The sequence below is a fragment of the Volvox carteri genome (genome assembly GCF_000143455.1).
Source record: "Volvox carteri f. nagariensis unplaced genomic scaffold VOLCAscaffold_61, whole genome shotgun sequence".
Lineage (NCBI taxonomy): Eukaryota > Viridiplantae > Chlorophyta > Chlorophyceae > Chlamydomonadales > Volvocaceae > Volvox > Volvox carteri.
Window position 1 is genome coordinate 100807 of NW_003307604.1, and position 16019 is coordinate 116825.

Here is a 16019-nt window from a genome sequence, read left to right on the forward strand (position 1 = left end):
GCTGCTGCAGTGCTGCTGCTGCTGCAGTGCTGCTGCTGCAGTGCTGCTGCTGCTGCAGTGCTGCTGCTGCTGCAGTGCTGCTGCTGTTGCAGTGTTGCTGCTGCAGTGTTGCTGCTGCTGCAGTGTTGCTGCTGCTGCAGTGTTGCTGCTGCTGCAGTGTTGCTGCTGTTGCAGTGTTGCTGCTGCTGTTGTGTTGCTGCTGCTGCAGTCACGCTGTAGTAGCTGGTACAGAGTACGGCTCTACAATTACGTGCAAAGTGCCACCACCAGTATTTCGTGAGGCCTTTTAGCAGCCAGCTACTGCATTTGGTATCAAGACCTCGTGATAATTCACGATCCTAATATTATCGGTTCAACCCCCACCAATTACGCTTTGTGGAATAACGGGTTTGATGACTCAGCGAGCGATTATCGCGCTTAAATAAATGTAGCTTAACCGGCTGGACTGTCTCTGTGCCTGAAAAATCTGAAGACGGCTAGGCGCGTGTGAATCCGGCACATGACGTGGCGTGGACTGGTCACCCACTGCCCGAGGGTAGGAAAAGGTAGGCACAGGCTGGTGGTATATGAGGCCAAAAGGGCCCGAGACGGATCCCTTCAAAGGGGGGGGGGATGTAGTAGCTGGTACACAGTATGGCTCTACAAATACACGCGAAGCGCGACCACCAGCATGTCGAGAGGCCTTTCTGGGCGGGGCCCCAGCGCGAAGCGCCCAGGGGGCCCCCGACCTGTAGGATTGCCCATGTCCGTGTGTGTGTGCATGTGCGCGTGTGTGTGTGTGTGCGTGTGTAACGGACCAAACATAATATCTCGCCCGGCTGAAACGCGTTATAGGTACTATATATCATTCTCTATCGCAAGGTATCTCGCCTGTAGTCAACAAGGAACGTATGAGCACAAACAACTTTGGCTGCCTCCATTGACCGAGCTCATAGTCACATCAATTGCAACACCTCTCGGGCTAAATTTAATCTCAAATGGTACCGCGTATCTCATATTTGATTTCTTAGATTACGGCGTATGATAACTCGAACTCCCAGGCCTTGAGTGTGTAACGGACCAAACATAATATTTCACCCGGCTGAAACGCGTTATCGGTACTATATAGCATTCTCTATTGCAAGGTATCTCGCCTGTAGTCAACAAGGAACGTATGAGCACAAACAACTTTGGCTGCCTCCATTGACCGAGCTCATAGTCACATCAACGCCTCTCGGGCTAAATTTCATCTCAAAAAGGCGCCGTGTATCTTATCATTGATTTCCGAAATGACAGCGTATGATAACTTGAACACCCAGCTTGTGGTACCATTTGCCCGCACAGGCATTCCGACTTGCCACCAGCAGGCCGACAAATTTGCTTACATTTCTCTATGAAATACGCAAGCTGCTCATTTGTACACTTAAGCGAATGCTCGGGGCCTCCGGAGACTTGCGGTGTGCCCCGATGAAGCCTGCGGCTGTGGGGCGGATTGCTGAGGCCGCTGGCGCTTCAGGGATAAACATCACAGACAGCACCGAAATTCACCCAGCTTTCGTTACCATTTGCCCGCACGGGCATTCTGACTTGCGGTCTGCCGCACTGTCCATGCAGCATGCACCCAGGATGGATGCGATTCACGTGGAGCCCGCAGGCGGTGCTGACGATTCCGCCGGTGCAAGCTTAGCTCTCACACCATCAGCACTGCTGCAACAAAGCACATCTCCCACCGCGTTGACACTACCCATCAATTGTCATACGTGCCGCGCTAGCTACCAGCCTGTACGGATGCAGGGGGGGCCCACCCTTTTTCCGGCTTCAAGGAAGCCGACACCCGACTTGTCAGCGGCCAGCTACTACACACACTCAGGCGTGTCTCGAGAGCAGGGGAGGACAATAAAGTCCTTGCTTGGCGCCACATTAAAATGACCATCCAATAATTGACCATCCACGAGGCCCCTGGCTTCTATGGAAACCCCTGCACCACACTTGAGCAGAACTTATGACTTGTAACTTGTTATTTACAGTCTGCTGCCCAGGATCCGCGAACTTCACCAGTCGCACATCTATAATGAGGGGCCCCCGACTGTCCTCTTTCAAAACATAATTTCGGTGCTATCAAGCAAAGCAAGCTATGCATGGGGCCAGCCGGCTTCACCCTCGTGCACCTGCATGTGACTTTCAGCATGGCATGTTTTAAATATTTGTTTACACGATGGCAAAGCCCAATCCCCTTGCCACTTGCACCTTTGCGCCACCTACAGCATGGTCCCAGCAGCCACCACCTGCTGGGATTGTCCTGGGCGCCCTGTGGAACCCCTGGGTATCCTTCACAGTGTACCTCCCCGCCCTCCAACTTGCCACCTATAGGGGGAAAGCTGCAGGACTGCTCCAGGACTTCAGGTAGAGTGCCGTGCTGTAGATTCAGACAAATCAATCATACTGATACACCACAGCAGGGGCACACTGTGTGGGCTCCAGGTACATGTCTGCAGGCACAGGCACAGGGGTCAGTAACGGCAGTTGCAGTAGCGCTGGCAGCTCAGGCAGCACATAATAATACTGCACACAGTCGGCACACGGAATAACAATAGGAGATGGGCGCCGCATTAACTCTTAGGCTTACGGCCTGCCATATGCTGCAGGTCCGTCCTCATGAAGAATGCTGATGTGCCGTCAATCGAGTATGTCCGTGCATCGTATAATGCCGACGACGTGGCAACAGAAACTGCAAGCAGCAGCAGCGGTGTCACCACAATGCGCCATCTAAACCGCCGCCGTGGAAGGTCCCTAATGCAATCCTCTGCCTTAACCTCATTCCCCGTTCCAATTACCATTTATGTCCTGGTAAGCTCCATTCAATACAGGGGTCACCTCCCATTCCAATCTTGTAGTACCTGTAGTACAGTACGGTACACACCATCAATACATATAAATTCCGGCACAGCACATTGAATGATGTCATCGGGTCATGCGGATTCCTTCTCTCGTGGCACAAGCTCCCTTTTGTGGTTGAATGCGCATTTTGGTTTCCCTAGTAGTGCTCCCGTTTGTGGAATGGAGCTCGTTTCTCAACTTGGATGGTGCTCATGCACATTTCCGTGACACGCTATGCTAGTGGCTCACCGCCAGACATAGTATTTCCTCAATCCTCTCTCTTTCCTCAAAGCTACCAGGAAGCTGCCAGAAAGCTACTATAAAGCTGCCAGAGAGCTACCAGAAAGCTTAAGCTGGCTCGTGACTTCAAATACCTGTACATTGTATTTTCTCCGGCCCAACTTGCCACTTGTTCACACGGCCCCATCCTCCGCATCTGCGGCCTCTGCAGTCTCCCCTGTGTGGGACCTGATTAGCCTCCTAACCTCCCTTGTCCCTTGCAGTCCTTGCCTCCGGCTTTCCCACCCCTTCGCCCCATCCCAAGCCCTTCCTTCCCATGCCCGCAACCCCCAGGTTTGGTTCCCCACGAACTGGATGTTTCTGCTCGGTTCAACCCCTGGTCAGACATCCCTGGACTGGCTGGTGTTTCGGCTCCTGCAGTTGCCCTCCCTGGTGTTACAGCACCAAGACTATCCGCAACTGAACATCTCGGGTGTGCAGGTGAGCTCTTAACAGTACTGCTGGTCATTAATACCTCAGCTGTTGGGGAGCTGATCCCTTCTTACAATCACCCCATTTACAGTCCTCACCCCAATGAAGGCTCATGGCCTCATGTGTACGCATGCTGCAAGTCCTGCATCGAATCCTCGGCATCTATCTGCACCATAGACACACATTGAATCCAGGTTGTTCCTCAGACCTTTGGAGCTAGCAGACGCCCATCTCCACCAGTCACCCCGTTTACCGCGTGCCATGATACGTCAGGTGACAGATGTATGTTGCTCCGTGGCGACGCCTAGTCTTCGTTTGCACCCTAATGGTGGCGGAGGGACACAAGTGGAATCCAGTATCGCTAATCTCGGAAACGACGTGCTTGGGTGGGAAGGGCTGGCAGCACAGGCTCCGGAGCTATTGCTGCTGCAGAACATGAGTGTCAGTGCAGGCGTTGGAATCACCATTAACATAGCGGCGGTGGCGGCCGCGAACACCGACCCCCCATCCATATCACTACAGGTTTGTATCCCTGCAGATTATTGTAGTCTTTGAGGTGCTTGTGTGCGCAAGTCAGGGGGGCAGGTCAAAAAGTTCAGGCCTGCTGCATACAAGTAGGTTTCCGGCTGTGGCCTAGGGATTCAGACACACAGCAGCTACTATTATCAAGACTCGCGCACCTCCAGGGCCTACTGCAACACCTACCGCTTGCTTGCGTGCCAATACCTACAATTCATGGGTGATTATTGACCCTTGTTGCCCTCTTCCTTGTCAGGGTGCCGCTTATTTGGAGACCCCTTTCTCCCCCAAGGAGACCTTTATCGAGCCGCCTGCCGCAGTGTACGACATTGTTGATGCGAACAGTCTCCCCATACATAGGTCATACATGATTTGCCGCCTCCCGCCTGGCGGGGCAGCGGCGCTGGTGGTTGATACGACCGCCGGCGTTGTTGACCTCATCCACAGTGGTGTTGATTGTAGCGGAGGCGCTGCGGCTCTGTACATTGACATGACTCGGCCCAATCAGCCGGGAGAGGTGTACATCATCAAGTACAGTGCCTGGAACAGCCGAGGCATGTGAGTACAGATAAGATTTCGCGTATCATAGCCAGCACAGTGCCGCGGCTGTGCTGGTATCTGTGCACACGAGTACCTGCATGTTCTCCGTTCGCTCAATCTTTCCTGCATAGGACTTTTCCTAGGTCCAGCCACCCCTATGCAAGCTTTCCAGTCCATGCCTTCCTCTTGATCTCACCACCCTGTTGCTTTCCTCCCCTTCCTTCCCCAACCTGCCTGCGGCCAACATACCGTGCCACAGCCCTGCAAGACCAAGATTTCGCCTTGTTGTCATTACGGACGCTTGCGGGAAGAAAGGAGAGTATTTCTGCTTTGAGCTGGGTCGGTGCTCCGTCGGCGGGATGTAAGTGAGCGGTGCTTGTTGCAGGGGCTGTCGGTCATGGTGTTTGAGGCAGAGAGTGGTCGGAAGGGAGGTCTCTGAAGCAGGAAAAAAGGGAAGCCAGCACGAGAGAGCAAATAGGAGTTCGGAGGGATTCGAGGTCACAGCGCGTTCCGTGAGGCACACTGCATCTGTACCAATGGTAGCTCTTACAGCTAAAAGACCTCGCAATCATATTTCTAACAGAGAAGATGTCGATGGCACCTCGAGTCCTTTTCCGTTAAAAACGCTGTTATTACTGTATCTACATATCGCGCACACCCGCCTTAGCACAAACATGCTTGCATTTGGCCACCCTACATTCCCAACTGAAGATATGTGTTGGGGGGGCTCACTGCCTGGCAATGGAGCCCCCCTCTCCCTCCACCCGAGCACACCAAGAGGCGAAGGCCTCTCACTGCCCTTCACAACCCCGGCTGAGAGCCAGCGTTTTTTAAGTAGTATATTACTTAAATGGAATAAACAGGCATTTCAGCCTTTGGAAAAAAGGAATGAATGAGCTCGACCCGTACATTTTCATTCCTTCAGCCAAAAACGTCCATTGCTGCCAGATTGCTCCGTAGTGTGCAGAACTTAGTATTTTCAATCCTAGAATAGATATGAGGGGCCGTAAGAAGGTCAAGCCCGTGAGTCAACGCGGCATAGCAGAATGTATGACCGGTCATCGGCAACAACTCGAACATTGAACAGACACCAAAACAGCAAGATAAGCTGAAAAATTTCCTGATAAAGGCGTTCGGGATGGCGGTGCTGAGAACATCACGCAGTTGGTGCTGGATACACTGAACATGGAGGCCGACCTCGGGGAGGAGGACTTGGCATGCAAGCTTGTAGCGGTCAGCACTGACAGTGCAAGTGTGATGATGGGCGTGCACAACGGGGTGTCGGCAAGGCTCAGCCAGACCACGCCGTTCCTGCTGAGCATCCATTGCATGGCACACTGCATGACGCACCCACATCCAAGCATGAGCACCAGGTGCTGCTTGATGACACACACACAGCATGGGTGTGGCAGGCCATCAGCAACTGTGCGGCCCTCACCGGCGGCTTAACGGAGTTTTCGGCTTTGGCCCAGCTGGTGTTAGTGATGGTGCCGGGGTCGGTGGAGGATGAGTGGCGGTTCTCAGCCATGGGGTACTTGCAGGACCTCACCCGCAACCGCCTGGACGAGCACCTGGCACTGTGTGTGCGGATGTTTACCCAGGACCTGTTCGACCTGGGCACGTTCCCGTTCCGTGACGCACTGAGGAAGTGGCTGGACAGCAGCAGCAGGGGCCGGTACATGATGAACCGGTAGAGTCCTAGTGTGCTCTGGTTTTCAGCGGCAGGTGACGGCCTGTGATTTGCTATGCGGTTGCTTGCTTTGGGCCTTTGCTTGGTCGAATTTACTTATTGCTCACAAACAGTGCCAGAACTATCTACGCATGTGCACGAAGAGTGCACACATGAGCGAAAACGCGCCAACTCAGTGCGTGACTCTTGGTCTATGAGGGGAGTTGTAACTTATCGGGGGGTTCTGGGGGGGTGTAGCCCCCCCCAGCGCCTCACACTTGAGGAATTTATTACAACGATCCTAGCAAGTTTGTTACTTAGGTTGGAATAAATTGAGACCCGCCCTAAATGAAAAATAAATCACCACTGAGAACGCGTCTGTAAAAATCACATTAAAAGATTATATTAATCATTTAGCGTGTTAGCCTGGCGGGTGGTGAATTCACTAACCTACTTTTCGTTGACGATGTGTCACTGGTAGCGACAGGGGACGATAGAGCAGAATGCCTTCTGGGGCTACTCGAAGCCTACTGCAAAGCGACGGGTATGGCCGCGGATGCCGCCAAGTGTGAGGTCCTCATTTTTGGGGGTGCTGCACGTGAGTGGAAGCGGCTTATGTAAGCTGAGTACCAGTTAGGTGGGGTGGGGTTGCAGGTGCTGACCGGCAACGAGACGGCACGGTATCTCGGGTTGCACTATGGCCCAGGAGTGCAGTTCTCAGCATGTACCAAGCAACTACTCACAGCAGGGAGGCGGGCCACGTTTGGGCTCAGCACCCTGTGTCGAGATAAGAAAATTACCACCCCCAAGCTATGTATGTCTCTCTACAATACACTAGTTGTACCGGTGTTTTCTTATGGAGCGCAAGTTTGGGGACCTGACTTCATAAATGTGAGTTTTGAAGGTGCTATGACTAATCCCATGGTCCAGGAACAGCGTGCATACATGCGAACCGTAGTTGGGGTGAGGAGCCCGACTATGGTTTCCCTATACCGCGAGCTGTCACAGAGGCCACTCCAGTTCCATTGGACCAATCTTGTACTTAGATTTTGGAACTCTGTGGTTAAGAGGCCGGGAACGCTGTGTCACCGGGCATTTGTTGCTGACCTGGAGTTGGCACTTGGGGGCGTCACTGAGTTTGGGCAAGCAAGGTACTAGCCTTTCTTACTAGCTTAGGAGCGGAACCCCCACTAATATGCGCGGTAATGATCTTATAGCATACTACACCACCCTTAAATTGCCAGTTGAGAGCATTCTTAAGGTATTTGCCAAACGGCTTGATGACGGTGGGAGTGCCTGAATACCTTGGGTGACCCCCTCGTCTTCCCCATAGGAATTTCCGGAGCCAAGGCGTGTCGCTATATGAACTAGATGGGAGCTGCCCCGTCTAGGGGTGCGCGTCTCGATTGGTTGGAGCACACTAAAGGGACCATGCCCCAGCGACTTCATTATGTGCTCATGCATTTTCGGTTAGGCTGTTAGGAGTTAGAGGTTAATAGGCCTAATGGGCGTGAGTGCACCGTGTGTACCTGCAGGCTTTGTGACTGTGGAGCGTTTGAAGATGAGTTGCATGTTTTCGAGGAATGTCCCGCTTACAAGAGCATACGGGCTAAGTATGATGGTGATCTAGTCCTTAAGGGGCGCAGCATGCGCACCATTATGACTGAGGCGCCACCCCTGGCATTGGCCAGGTACCTTTCGGAAATTTGGGAGGCCAGGCACGTCGCGCTGAGGCGCTTCACCCTGAAGTGGACGAGGGAGAATGAAGATGACCTCCCGTGTACCCGCATCAATACCAATACAACATCCATGGCCCCCCCGGCTTTTATGGACACACCTGCACTTGTGTGCGGAACTTGTAACTTGTAACTTGTATTATTAAATTGTGCCCTGCTAAAATCGATAGGGACCGTCCCTTTCTATTGTACCAATCGGCACGATGGTGTTATATCTTACTAAACCACAACTGGATGGTGGCGTCGGATGACACCGATTTGGAAGAGTTTCGCCCGCTTAAATAGCGGAGGATGCGGCCATCCCATGAATCGTACAGCCAGTTCCAAAAAGGCGCGGTCCAGTCCGGAATGGTGTACCGTTGATCCATGCTTCCAATCGATGATGGGGCTCTGCGAGCCAGGGACCAGCGTCCCAGTCGTAGCCTGTGCTACGACCCCCGCCCATACTTCTGCAAGTATGGACTTCCGCCTGAGGCGGCGTTTACTTGTAGGCATCCATGACAGCGTCCCGCTCGCCGTCTGACCCAGAGGTCGGAGCCATAAAGATCTGACAGAAAAGCGGCAAAATAGGCAGTTGGAATTCAGTTAGTTCCAGCGAACTTGTCCAGCAACCGCGCCAAGCGAGAAAGGAAAAATTAGACAGAAAAATGTATCAGTTGGGGACCAGATTTAAGAAGCGGAATACAACAACTATCCCCCCTCTAGATATGGGACTGGGAGACTGGGTGCATAGGAGCCTGATAGACTGGGAGCCTGGTGGCATTTGAGGCTGAGGCTGGGAGGTTTGGAGCCATGGAGACTGGAAGGTTGTTAGGATGGGATCCTGGGTGACTCAGAGCCTGGAAGATTGGCTGGGATCCTGGGAGACTGGGTGCCTAAGAGCTTGTGAGGTTGGGAGCCTGGGACACTGGGAGGCTAGGAGATAGGGAGACTGGAGAACTGGCAGACTGGGGGACTTGCATTCCATGTTCAGGAGAGGTGAAATTGCTGGCAGAGATGCTTGTGAATGTAAGAAACCCTAAGACAGCAACCACCACCAAAAGAAAAAGAAAAGTAGGCATGCAGCGACCTGACAGCTTTGGGGCCTGTGAGCCTGTGTTACTGATAGCCTAATAGAGAGCCTGGGTGCTTAGGAGCCTGTGTTACTGGGGGACGAAGACTGTTAGTGACTGTGAGCTTGGGGGCCTGGGCCAAGGAGCGTGTGTTACTTGGAGCCTGGGGGCTGGGTGAATTAGAGCCTGGGAGCATGGGGCACTGTGTGTGACCCTAAGAGCCTATCAGTCTGAGACTCTGGAAGTGTGATGTTAACTACTTATTGAAAGATGGTGAACTCAATTGGTACTTGCATGCTTCTGAATAAGTCATAACAGAATTCTGTTATTACTATTACAGGCTAATTCGATTTAGCCTGTCCTGTACATACAGACAGGAGTTGTGAAGAACAATGCTGACAGTGCGAGCTGGTGGTTCGAAATGTCTAGCTTGAACACAGCATGAGAGATTCTTTGCTAGTAAAACCTCAAGTAGATGGCTTAAGTGTGTAGCATATGTCTTTCAAATTTATAACAGGGTTTAAGGAAGGGGATTGAGTACATATAATTGTCACTTTTTAGAAAGGAACAAAACATGAACACATAGCCAGCATATGACCATTGGGAACATGACTGAATTTACATATATAAGTGGCAATTCATGATCCGTCATGCTTCACAAGGAGCATGACAACTGTCATGACCATGACTCTGCCTCATGACCGGTAACATGACCGGTCATGAGGCCTCATGAGTGGTCATGAGGCAACATGACCAGATCTATGACAGGAAACCCCCCGCATGACCACATCCATGACCAAGTCTTTCCCCGAGTGGATGCAGCGTCCTCGATGTATGGCAAGAAACTGGCAGAGCAAAATTCGGGCCAAAACGTGGGAGTTAAACACTTACCTTTAACCCGCAAATCTTACCTCGCCCGTGCTCTTTGCCGTGCTTCTTCCAGCAGAGGTTTCAGATCAGGGGTAAAGTTAGCTTCTGGTTCCCAACTGTTGTGCTCAGCCGAGTACCCAACCCATTTGACAAGATACTCATGCACAGTGCGCTTACGGCGGCGGTTTCTGCCTACTTTTCGGGAGCGGTAATCCAGTATCCGTTCAACCGCGTAAAATGTCTGCTTGCCTGAAAGCCAAGTAACTGGTCCTGGCTCCGTGACAGTAGGAGCAGGTTTTGGCTGAAGCGCAGCAGCAGAGTCAGTAGTATGAAAAGGTCGGACTAGAGAGACATGGAATGTGGGGTGGATGCGCATGTCAGGTGGTAGTTGCAGCTCGACTGCAGTAGACCCAACCATGCGAACGACAGGAAAAGGTCCCACCCAACGAGGTAAAAGCTTACGAGGACCATCCGCTAGGGACCTCAGGTTCTTAGTGCTCAGCATCACCAACTGGTCCTGCGAGAAGGTGATGGCACGTCGGGATTTGTTAAAGTAGTCCGCCGTACGTTGCTGTGCAGCTTCAAGGCAAGATTTAGCGTCAGTCAGTCGGGACACAAAGGACTTGGCAAACGTCTTTGCTGCAGGCAAGTTGACGTCCAACTCCCGCCAAACAGGCAAGCCAGGGTTGTATCCGTAATTCAGGAAAAACGGACTTTTGCCAGTCGCGCGATTCACAGCATTATTAATCGCGAATTCAGCAGCAGTTAGATATGTGTCCCAGACAGAAGGCGTACGTCCGGCATAATTGCGCAACATATCACCAAGAGTGCGATTCGTACGTTCTGTCTGTCCATCAGTCTGTGGGTGATAGGCGGTGCTCAGGTTAACACGCATGCCTAACAGATCACCCAGGGTGCCCCAAAATCTGCTGGCAAATTGCGATCCGCGGTCGGTCACAACGTTCTTGGGGACACCATGCAAACGCACTATGTTGTCAAAGAACAGACGTGCAGTTTGCTCAGCTGTGCAGGATGATACCGTAGGTGCCAGGTGCACCATTTTCGTGAGTCGGTCTACCATGACCAAAACGGCATCGAATCCTCCCTCAGTTTTGGGCAAAGCGACAACAAAGTCCATGGTAACACTTTCCCAAGGGGCGGCCGGCACAGGCAAGGGACACAGGAGGCCGTGGGGCTTACCAGACAGGACTTTATTGCGTTGGCACAGCTCACAGTTCTGGACATAGTTCTCGGCGTCCTTGGCCATCCGAGGCCACCAGAATTGATGACGGAGAACCTCGACCAGACGGGTGCAGCCAGGGTGCCCAGCCAGCGGGTCGTCATGAAAACGTGACAGGAGATCATGACGCAGCAAGTCATCATTCGGAACGACAACCTGCCGAAAAGTACCCTCAGTGCGGATCCAAAGGCCACTGTTAGGGGTTAAATGGCCAGTATTGTGGTTATCGGAAAACCAGGGATCCGTGGCATAGGCAGCTCGAAGTCGTTGCACAAGTTCAGAGGGCACAACGGGTGCTGCAGCACGGTTGCGTGTAACGACTGACAGAATGGCTGCATGCAGACAAGGGTGCCGACTTAAGGCATCAGCAACGTTAAGGATGCCTTGCAGGTATTCCCATGTGAAGTCAAACCGGCTAAGGTATTCCATCCACCGGGCTTGACGACGGTTAAGGGTAGGCACGCCTTGCATAAACGTTAGGGGTTTGTGGTCGGTTTTGAGGGTGAACGGCCGACCCTCCAGATAACACCGCCACTCCTTAAGCACGTGCAGTACAGCAAGAAGTTCTTGTTCCCCAGTGGTATAACGGGTTTCAGCCCCCGAGAACTTCTTACTAGTAAAAGCAATTGGTCTCCCATTTTGCAGCAGTACTGCTCCCGTACCATGTAAAGATGCATCAGTTACGACCTCCACACGGAAAGGTTGGGAGTAGTCTGGGAAACGCAGGATGATGTCTTCAGAGACAACACGCTTAAGTGTATCAAAAGCTTGCTGGCGGTCAGGACCCCAGCAGTCAGGAGATACAAAAGCCCCTTTTCATGTCAGATTTGTCAGAGGTGCGGCAATAATGGCATAGCGTTCGGTGAACTTACGGAAGTAGTTCGTCAGCCCCAAGAACTTCCTTAGTTCTTGCAAATTGGTCGGGGTAGGCCAGTTCCGCACCGCAGCAGTCTTACGGGGGTCCATGCGGATGCCATCCTTGGAGACGATGTGACCAAGGTATTCAACCTGAGGCTGGGCCCAGTGGCACTTAGAACGCTTGGCAAACAGTTGCTCACACCACAAAATTTCAAAGACCAGCCGCAAATGCTCCAGGTGCTCTTCACGTGTCTTTGAATAGACAAGGATATCGTCTAGATAGCAAACGACAAAACGGTCTATGTAGGGCCGAAAGGTTCGGTCCATCAGGGCTTGGAATGTGGCAGGAGCGTTTGTCAAGCCGAAGCTCAGCACAGTATACTCGTAATGACCAGAGGGCGTACGAAATGCAGTTTTCGGAATATCTGATTCAGCAATACGGATTTGATTGTACCCCTGCTGTAGGTCGATAGAGCTAAAGAAAGCTGAGCCACGCAGTCTATCCAGAGATCATCGACCCGTGGGATAGGATAGTTTTTAACGGTGGTTGCATTTAAACCCCTATAGTCTACGCACATACGCAGAGTCCCGTCCTTTTTACCCACAAATAAAATGGGAGCCGAGTACGGGGATGTGCTGGGTCGAATCATACCTTTCCTCAGTAGGTCGGCTACCTGGCGTGTCACCTCATCCAGCTCCAGGGGGCTGAGGCGATACATGGGGCATGAAACAGGCTGCACACCAGGAGCCAAAGGTATGGTATGATCTACAGGTCTCATCGGGGGAAATCCAGGGACCTTATGGAAGATATCTGAGTATTCGTTAAGAAGGGCTTCAACCGCAGGGTCATTTTCAGTGATCTGGGTAACAGCTGTATTCAGTTGCAATTTAGGCCGTACTAGCAATCCATGCGCCCCCTTGTGAATCATACGGATAGCTGCTTTGAGCCCAACGGGTTCAGGCTCAATTCGCTTTCAGATAGCGGCAGCAGCAAAATTCACACAGGGTTCGGAGTGTGCAGCACTAGTATTCCCTTCTCCCATCCGTTCCGCAGTGGTGAAAGGTGCCTTATAACACAAGGTTCCCTTCCGCAACTGCAAGGTGTGGGTCTCATAATTCAGATGAGCCCCATACTGATCAAGGGTAGCGGACCCTAAGATAAACGTGGCTGCATCAGTAAACTTAGGCAGCACATACGGATGGACATTTAGGCGCAAAGGGCCCAAGGATATATGAAGGGAAACTTGACCCAAAATGACCTGCTTACCCCCGTCAGCAAGGGTGACAGATGACCACGATGCCGGTTGAGGTTTCAGTACGAGTTGCTCAACGATGGACGCAGAAATGAAGTCGTCGCTGGCACCAGAGTCGGCCATGGCAGTTAAAGAATGTCCAGCGACACGAATGCCAATTAACGGGACTCTGGGCCCTGTTGACGCAGCAACTTTTGCACACAGGACTGAAACATGGGGCTCCGTGTCAAGGTGCCCCAGGACAAGAGGGGGATCGTACCAAACGTCAGCAGTATATGGCAGACCTGGAAGGGAAACAAGTTGACCCGTCATGTCTACACCGTTGAAGAGCTTGCTACCAGCACGAAACTGAAGAACCCGACGCATCCCTATCAGCAAGGAGGCAGCCCTCGGGGATACATGTGCTGGTAACAGGAGACAGGCCTCGGTGTCAGGTCGTTGACGTTTGCAAATACGATAATGCGCAAGCTGAGACTGAAGTTCTTTTTAAGAGGAAGGGGAAATCCAAACGGTATGCCCACCCAAGTTACTAGAGGTTAGACGCCGTGGAATAGCAAACAGATTACAGTGCTCGTCAAAACCAGGACGAGCAGTACGAGCATCAAACGAAAAACGCCGTCCAACGGCCTTCTCAACTTGGTTCAATACGGCCGGTAAAACAGCACGGACAGCACGTCCAACCGGGCAGATTATGGGCACCGTTCGGTTTTGTGACCCAGGGAGTGCTTCCCTGACACTGTCCTGGGCAACCCCCTATTTTTCCCCGTTCCTAGCTCTCTTCTCTGAAAGCAATGGGCACTCCGCTACTAGGTGCTTGTCCTCCCCACAGCGGAGGCAATGGCTATTTTTCTGGCGGTACTCGTACTCCGCCCGGATGCAGTAAAACTTAGTCATCCACTCTGCCGGATTCGAATCCCGGCCACGCTTGCCTAGCACCGTCGTCCCTGTTCCCGCGGCAGCGGCCCTGGGCCGACCCTTGTCCCTATGCTTGCCACCCCGACCCCTGCGCCCACGGTTCGACTCACCAGCACCGGAGGCCTGGTGAGCTGTATTCCGCCCAGCGGCAGCAGTAGCAGCCCGAGGCCTGACCTCCGGTGCCGGGAGGTCCCCGTCGTCAGTGATGATGGGCGCGGGATCCTGCACAGCGGTGGAAGCATGCAGAAGCACGCGGGTTTGGGCTTGAGAATGAAGTTTAGCAAGTTGACGGGCCTCAACACCAAGCGTGTGCTGCACAAGTTTTGTATATTCCTGAAAAGGCTTACCGTCACGGTCGGTCGCACATTCTCCTGAAAACTCAGCGGAAAGGCCACGGATAAACCAGAAAATCCGATCAACCTCCCTTAAGTCAGGAATTGGTGCTATAAGTGCCTCGAAACGACTATGGTACGCGGCTACCGTTTCGTTTGCCCGCATCTGATGCTGCCCTGCAGCAAGTTTTTCTAGCGCTTCTAGTTCGCGCGTTTGAATCTGTGGGGCAAAACGAATTAATAGCGCCTCCAAAAGTTGCTCTGAAGTATATTGTAATCGCGCAATAGTCCAGTCATCGTGCCACGTTTTCGCGGCGCCTTCAAGAGCGTTAGCTAAAAATAAGCAACGGATACTGCCATGATTTCCGCTCCGCACGAAATCAAAATACTTCCGGACATCGCGGACAAAGGCGCGGACACGTGGCGCAACTTCCCGCGATAATTCACTAAGCTTAATATCTGCAGGAATACTAAGCCTAGGTACCGGAATATGAATTCTGATCACCTCATCACTAACCCCAGCGGGCAAGCCGCGCTCAGTAGCGACGTTGTTCCTTCCATCGCCGGCGGTCGTCCCGGTGGCGCGACCCGCGATGTGTTCCACTGCAGGAATCGGAACATCGGATGAGGGATTATTCATATTTATTAATTGGTTACTGTTATTCAGGGCAATAGGTGGCGGAGGGACAGTTCCATTGGTCATATCGATAGTGGAGGGCAATCCCCAACGACTTCGCCTAGACTCCATTTCCAACTATCCTGACCCAGATCAGGCAGACCGCGTACCCAAGTAAAGAGAACTGTCAAGTTTTCTGAAAGTCTGTTCTAGCACCGAACGGGTGCTACGAAGCTCTTGACAGAGCCTCCGGCAAAGGGCAGGGACCGCCGAAGGAACCGGCGGTTCGGAGCCTGCAGCAACTTTACCGCTAGTAACACAAAATCCTAGAAAAAGTCAGCAAACAGATTTGCTAAAGTAGTTTACAGACCGGACGCAGCGACTTCGCGGACAGCATCGCCAAGAGTGTCGACGATTGTAGCCAAAGGTCCGGTGACGTCGTCGACCTCCATCCACACGCCGGTAGAAGTGGGGATCTTGATGGCAAAAGGGGAATCTTGAAAATTTCAGAAATGCGAGAGGCCCCAGGAGGAACCGTCTCGATACCAGACTTGTTAAATCTTACTAAACCACAACTGGATGGTGGCGTCGGAAGACACCGATTTGGAAGAGTTTCGCCCGCTTAAATAGCGGAGGATGCGGCCATCCCATGAATTGTACAGCCAGTTCCAAAAAGGCGCGGTCCAGTCCGGAATGGCGTACCGTTGATCCATGCTTCCAATCGATGACGGGGCTCCGCAAGCCAGGGACCAGTGTCCCAGTCATAGCCTGTGCTACGACCCCTGCCCATACTTCTGCAAGTATGGACTTCCGCCTGAGGCGGCGTTTACTTGTAGGCATCCATGACAGCAT

General features: G+C 52.5%; 3 protein-coding genes across 3 annotated transcripts; 2 read left to right on the forward strand and 1 right to left on the reverse strand.

Annotated features, from left to right (window-relative positions):
* Positions 1-2194: 2194 nt before the first annotated feature.
* VOLCADRAFT_97449 (uncharacterized protein) lies at positions 2195-4991 on the forward strand (the record flags this gene model as incomplete). Its single annotated transcript, XM_002956410.1, has 6 exons — positions 2195-2382; positions 2625-2826; positions 3430-3576; positions 3841-4089; positions 4343-4644; positions 4886-4991. 6 exons carry the CDS (start codon positions 2195-2197, stop codon positions 4989-4991), a joined length of 1194 nt encoding a protein of 397 aa, XP_002956456.1.
* A 1850-nt stretch (positions 4992-6841) lies between these two features.
* On the forward strand, positions 6842-8169 carry VOLCADRAFT_107237 (uncharacterized protein; the record flags this gene model as incomplete). The annotated part of the gene is made up of 2 exons (XM_002956411.1): positions 6842-6912; positions 7831-8169. The coding sequence occupies 2 exons, from the start codon at positions 6842-6844 to the stop codon at positions 8162-8164; spliced, it is 405 nt and encodes a 134-aa protein (XP_002956457.1). The 3' UTR covers positions 8165-8169.
* Positions 8170-13025: 4856 nt separating this feature from the next.
* Positions 13026-15191, reverse strand: VOLCADRAFT_97452 (uncharacterized protein; the record flags this gene model as incomplete). Its single annotated transcript, XM_002956458.1, has 2 exons — positions 13026-13672; positions 14330-15191. 2 exons carry the CDS (start codon positions 15189-15191, stop codon positions 13026-13028), a joined length of 1509 nt encoding a protein of 502 aa, XP_002956504.1.
* Between the last annotated feature and the right edge of the window lie 828 nt (positions 15192-16019).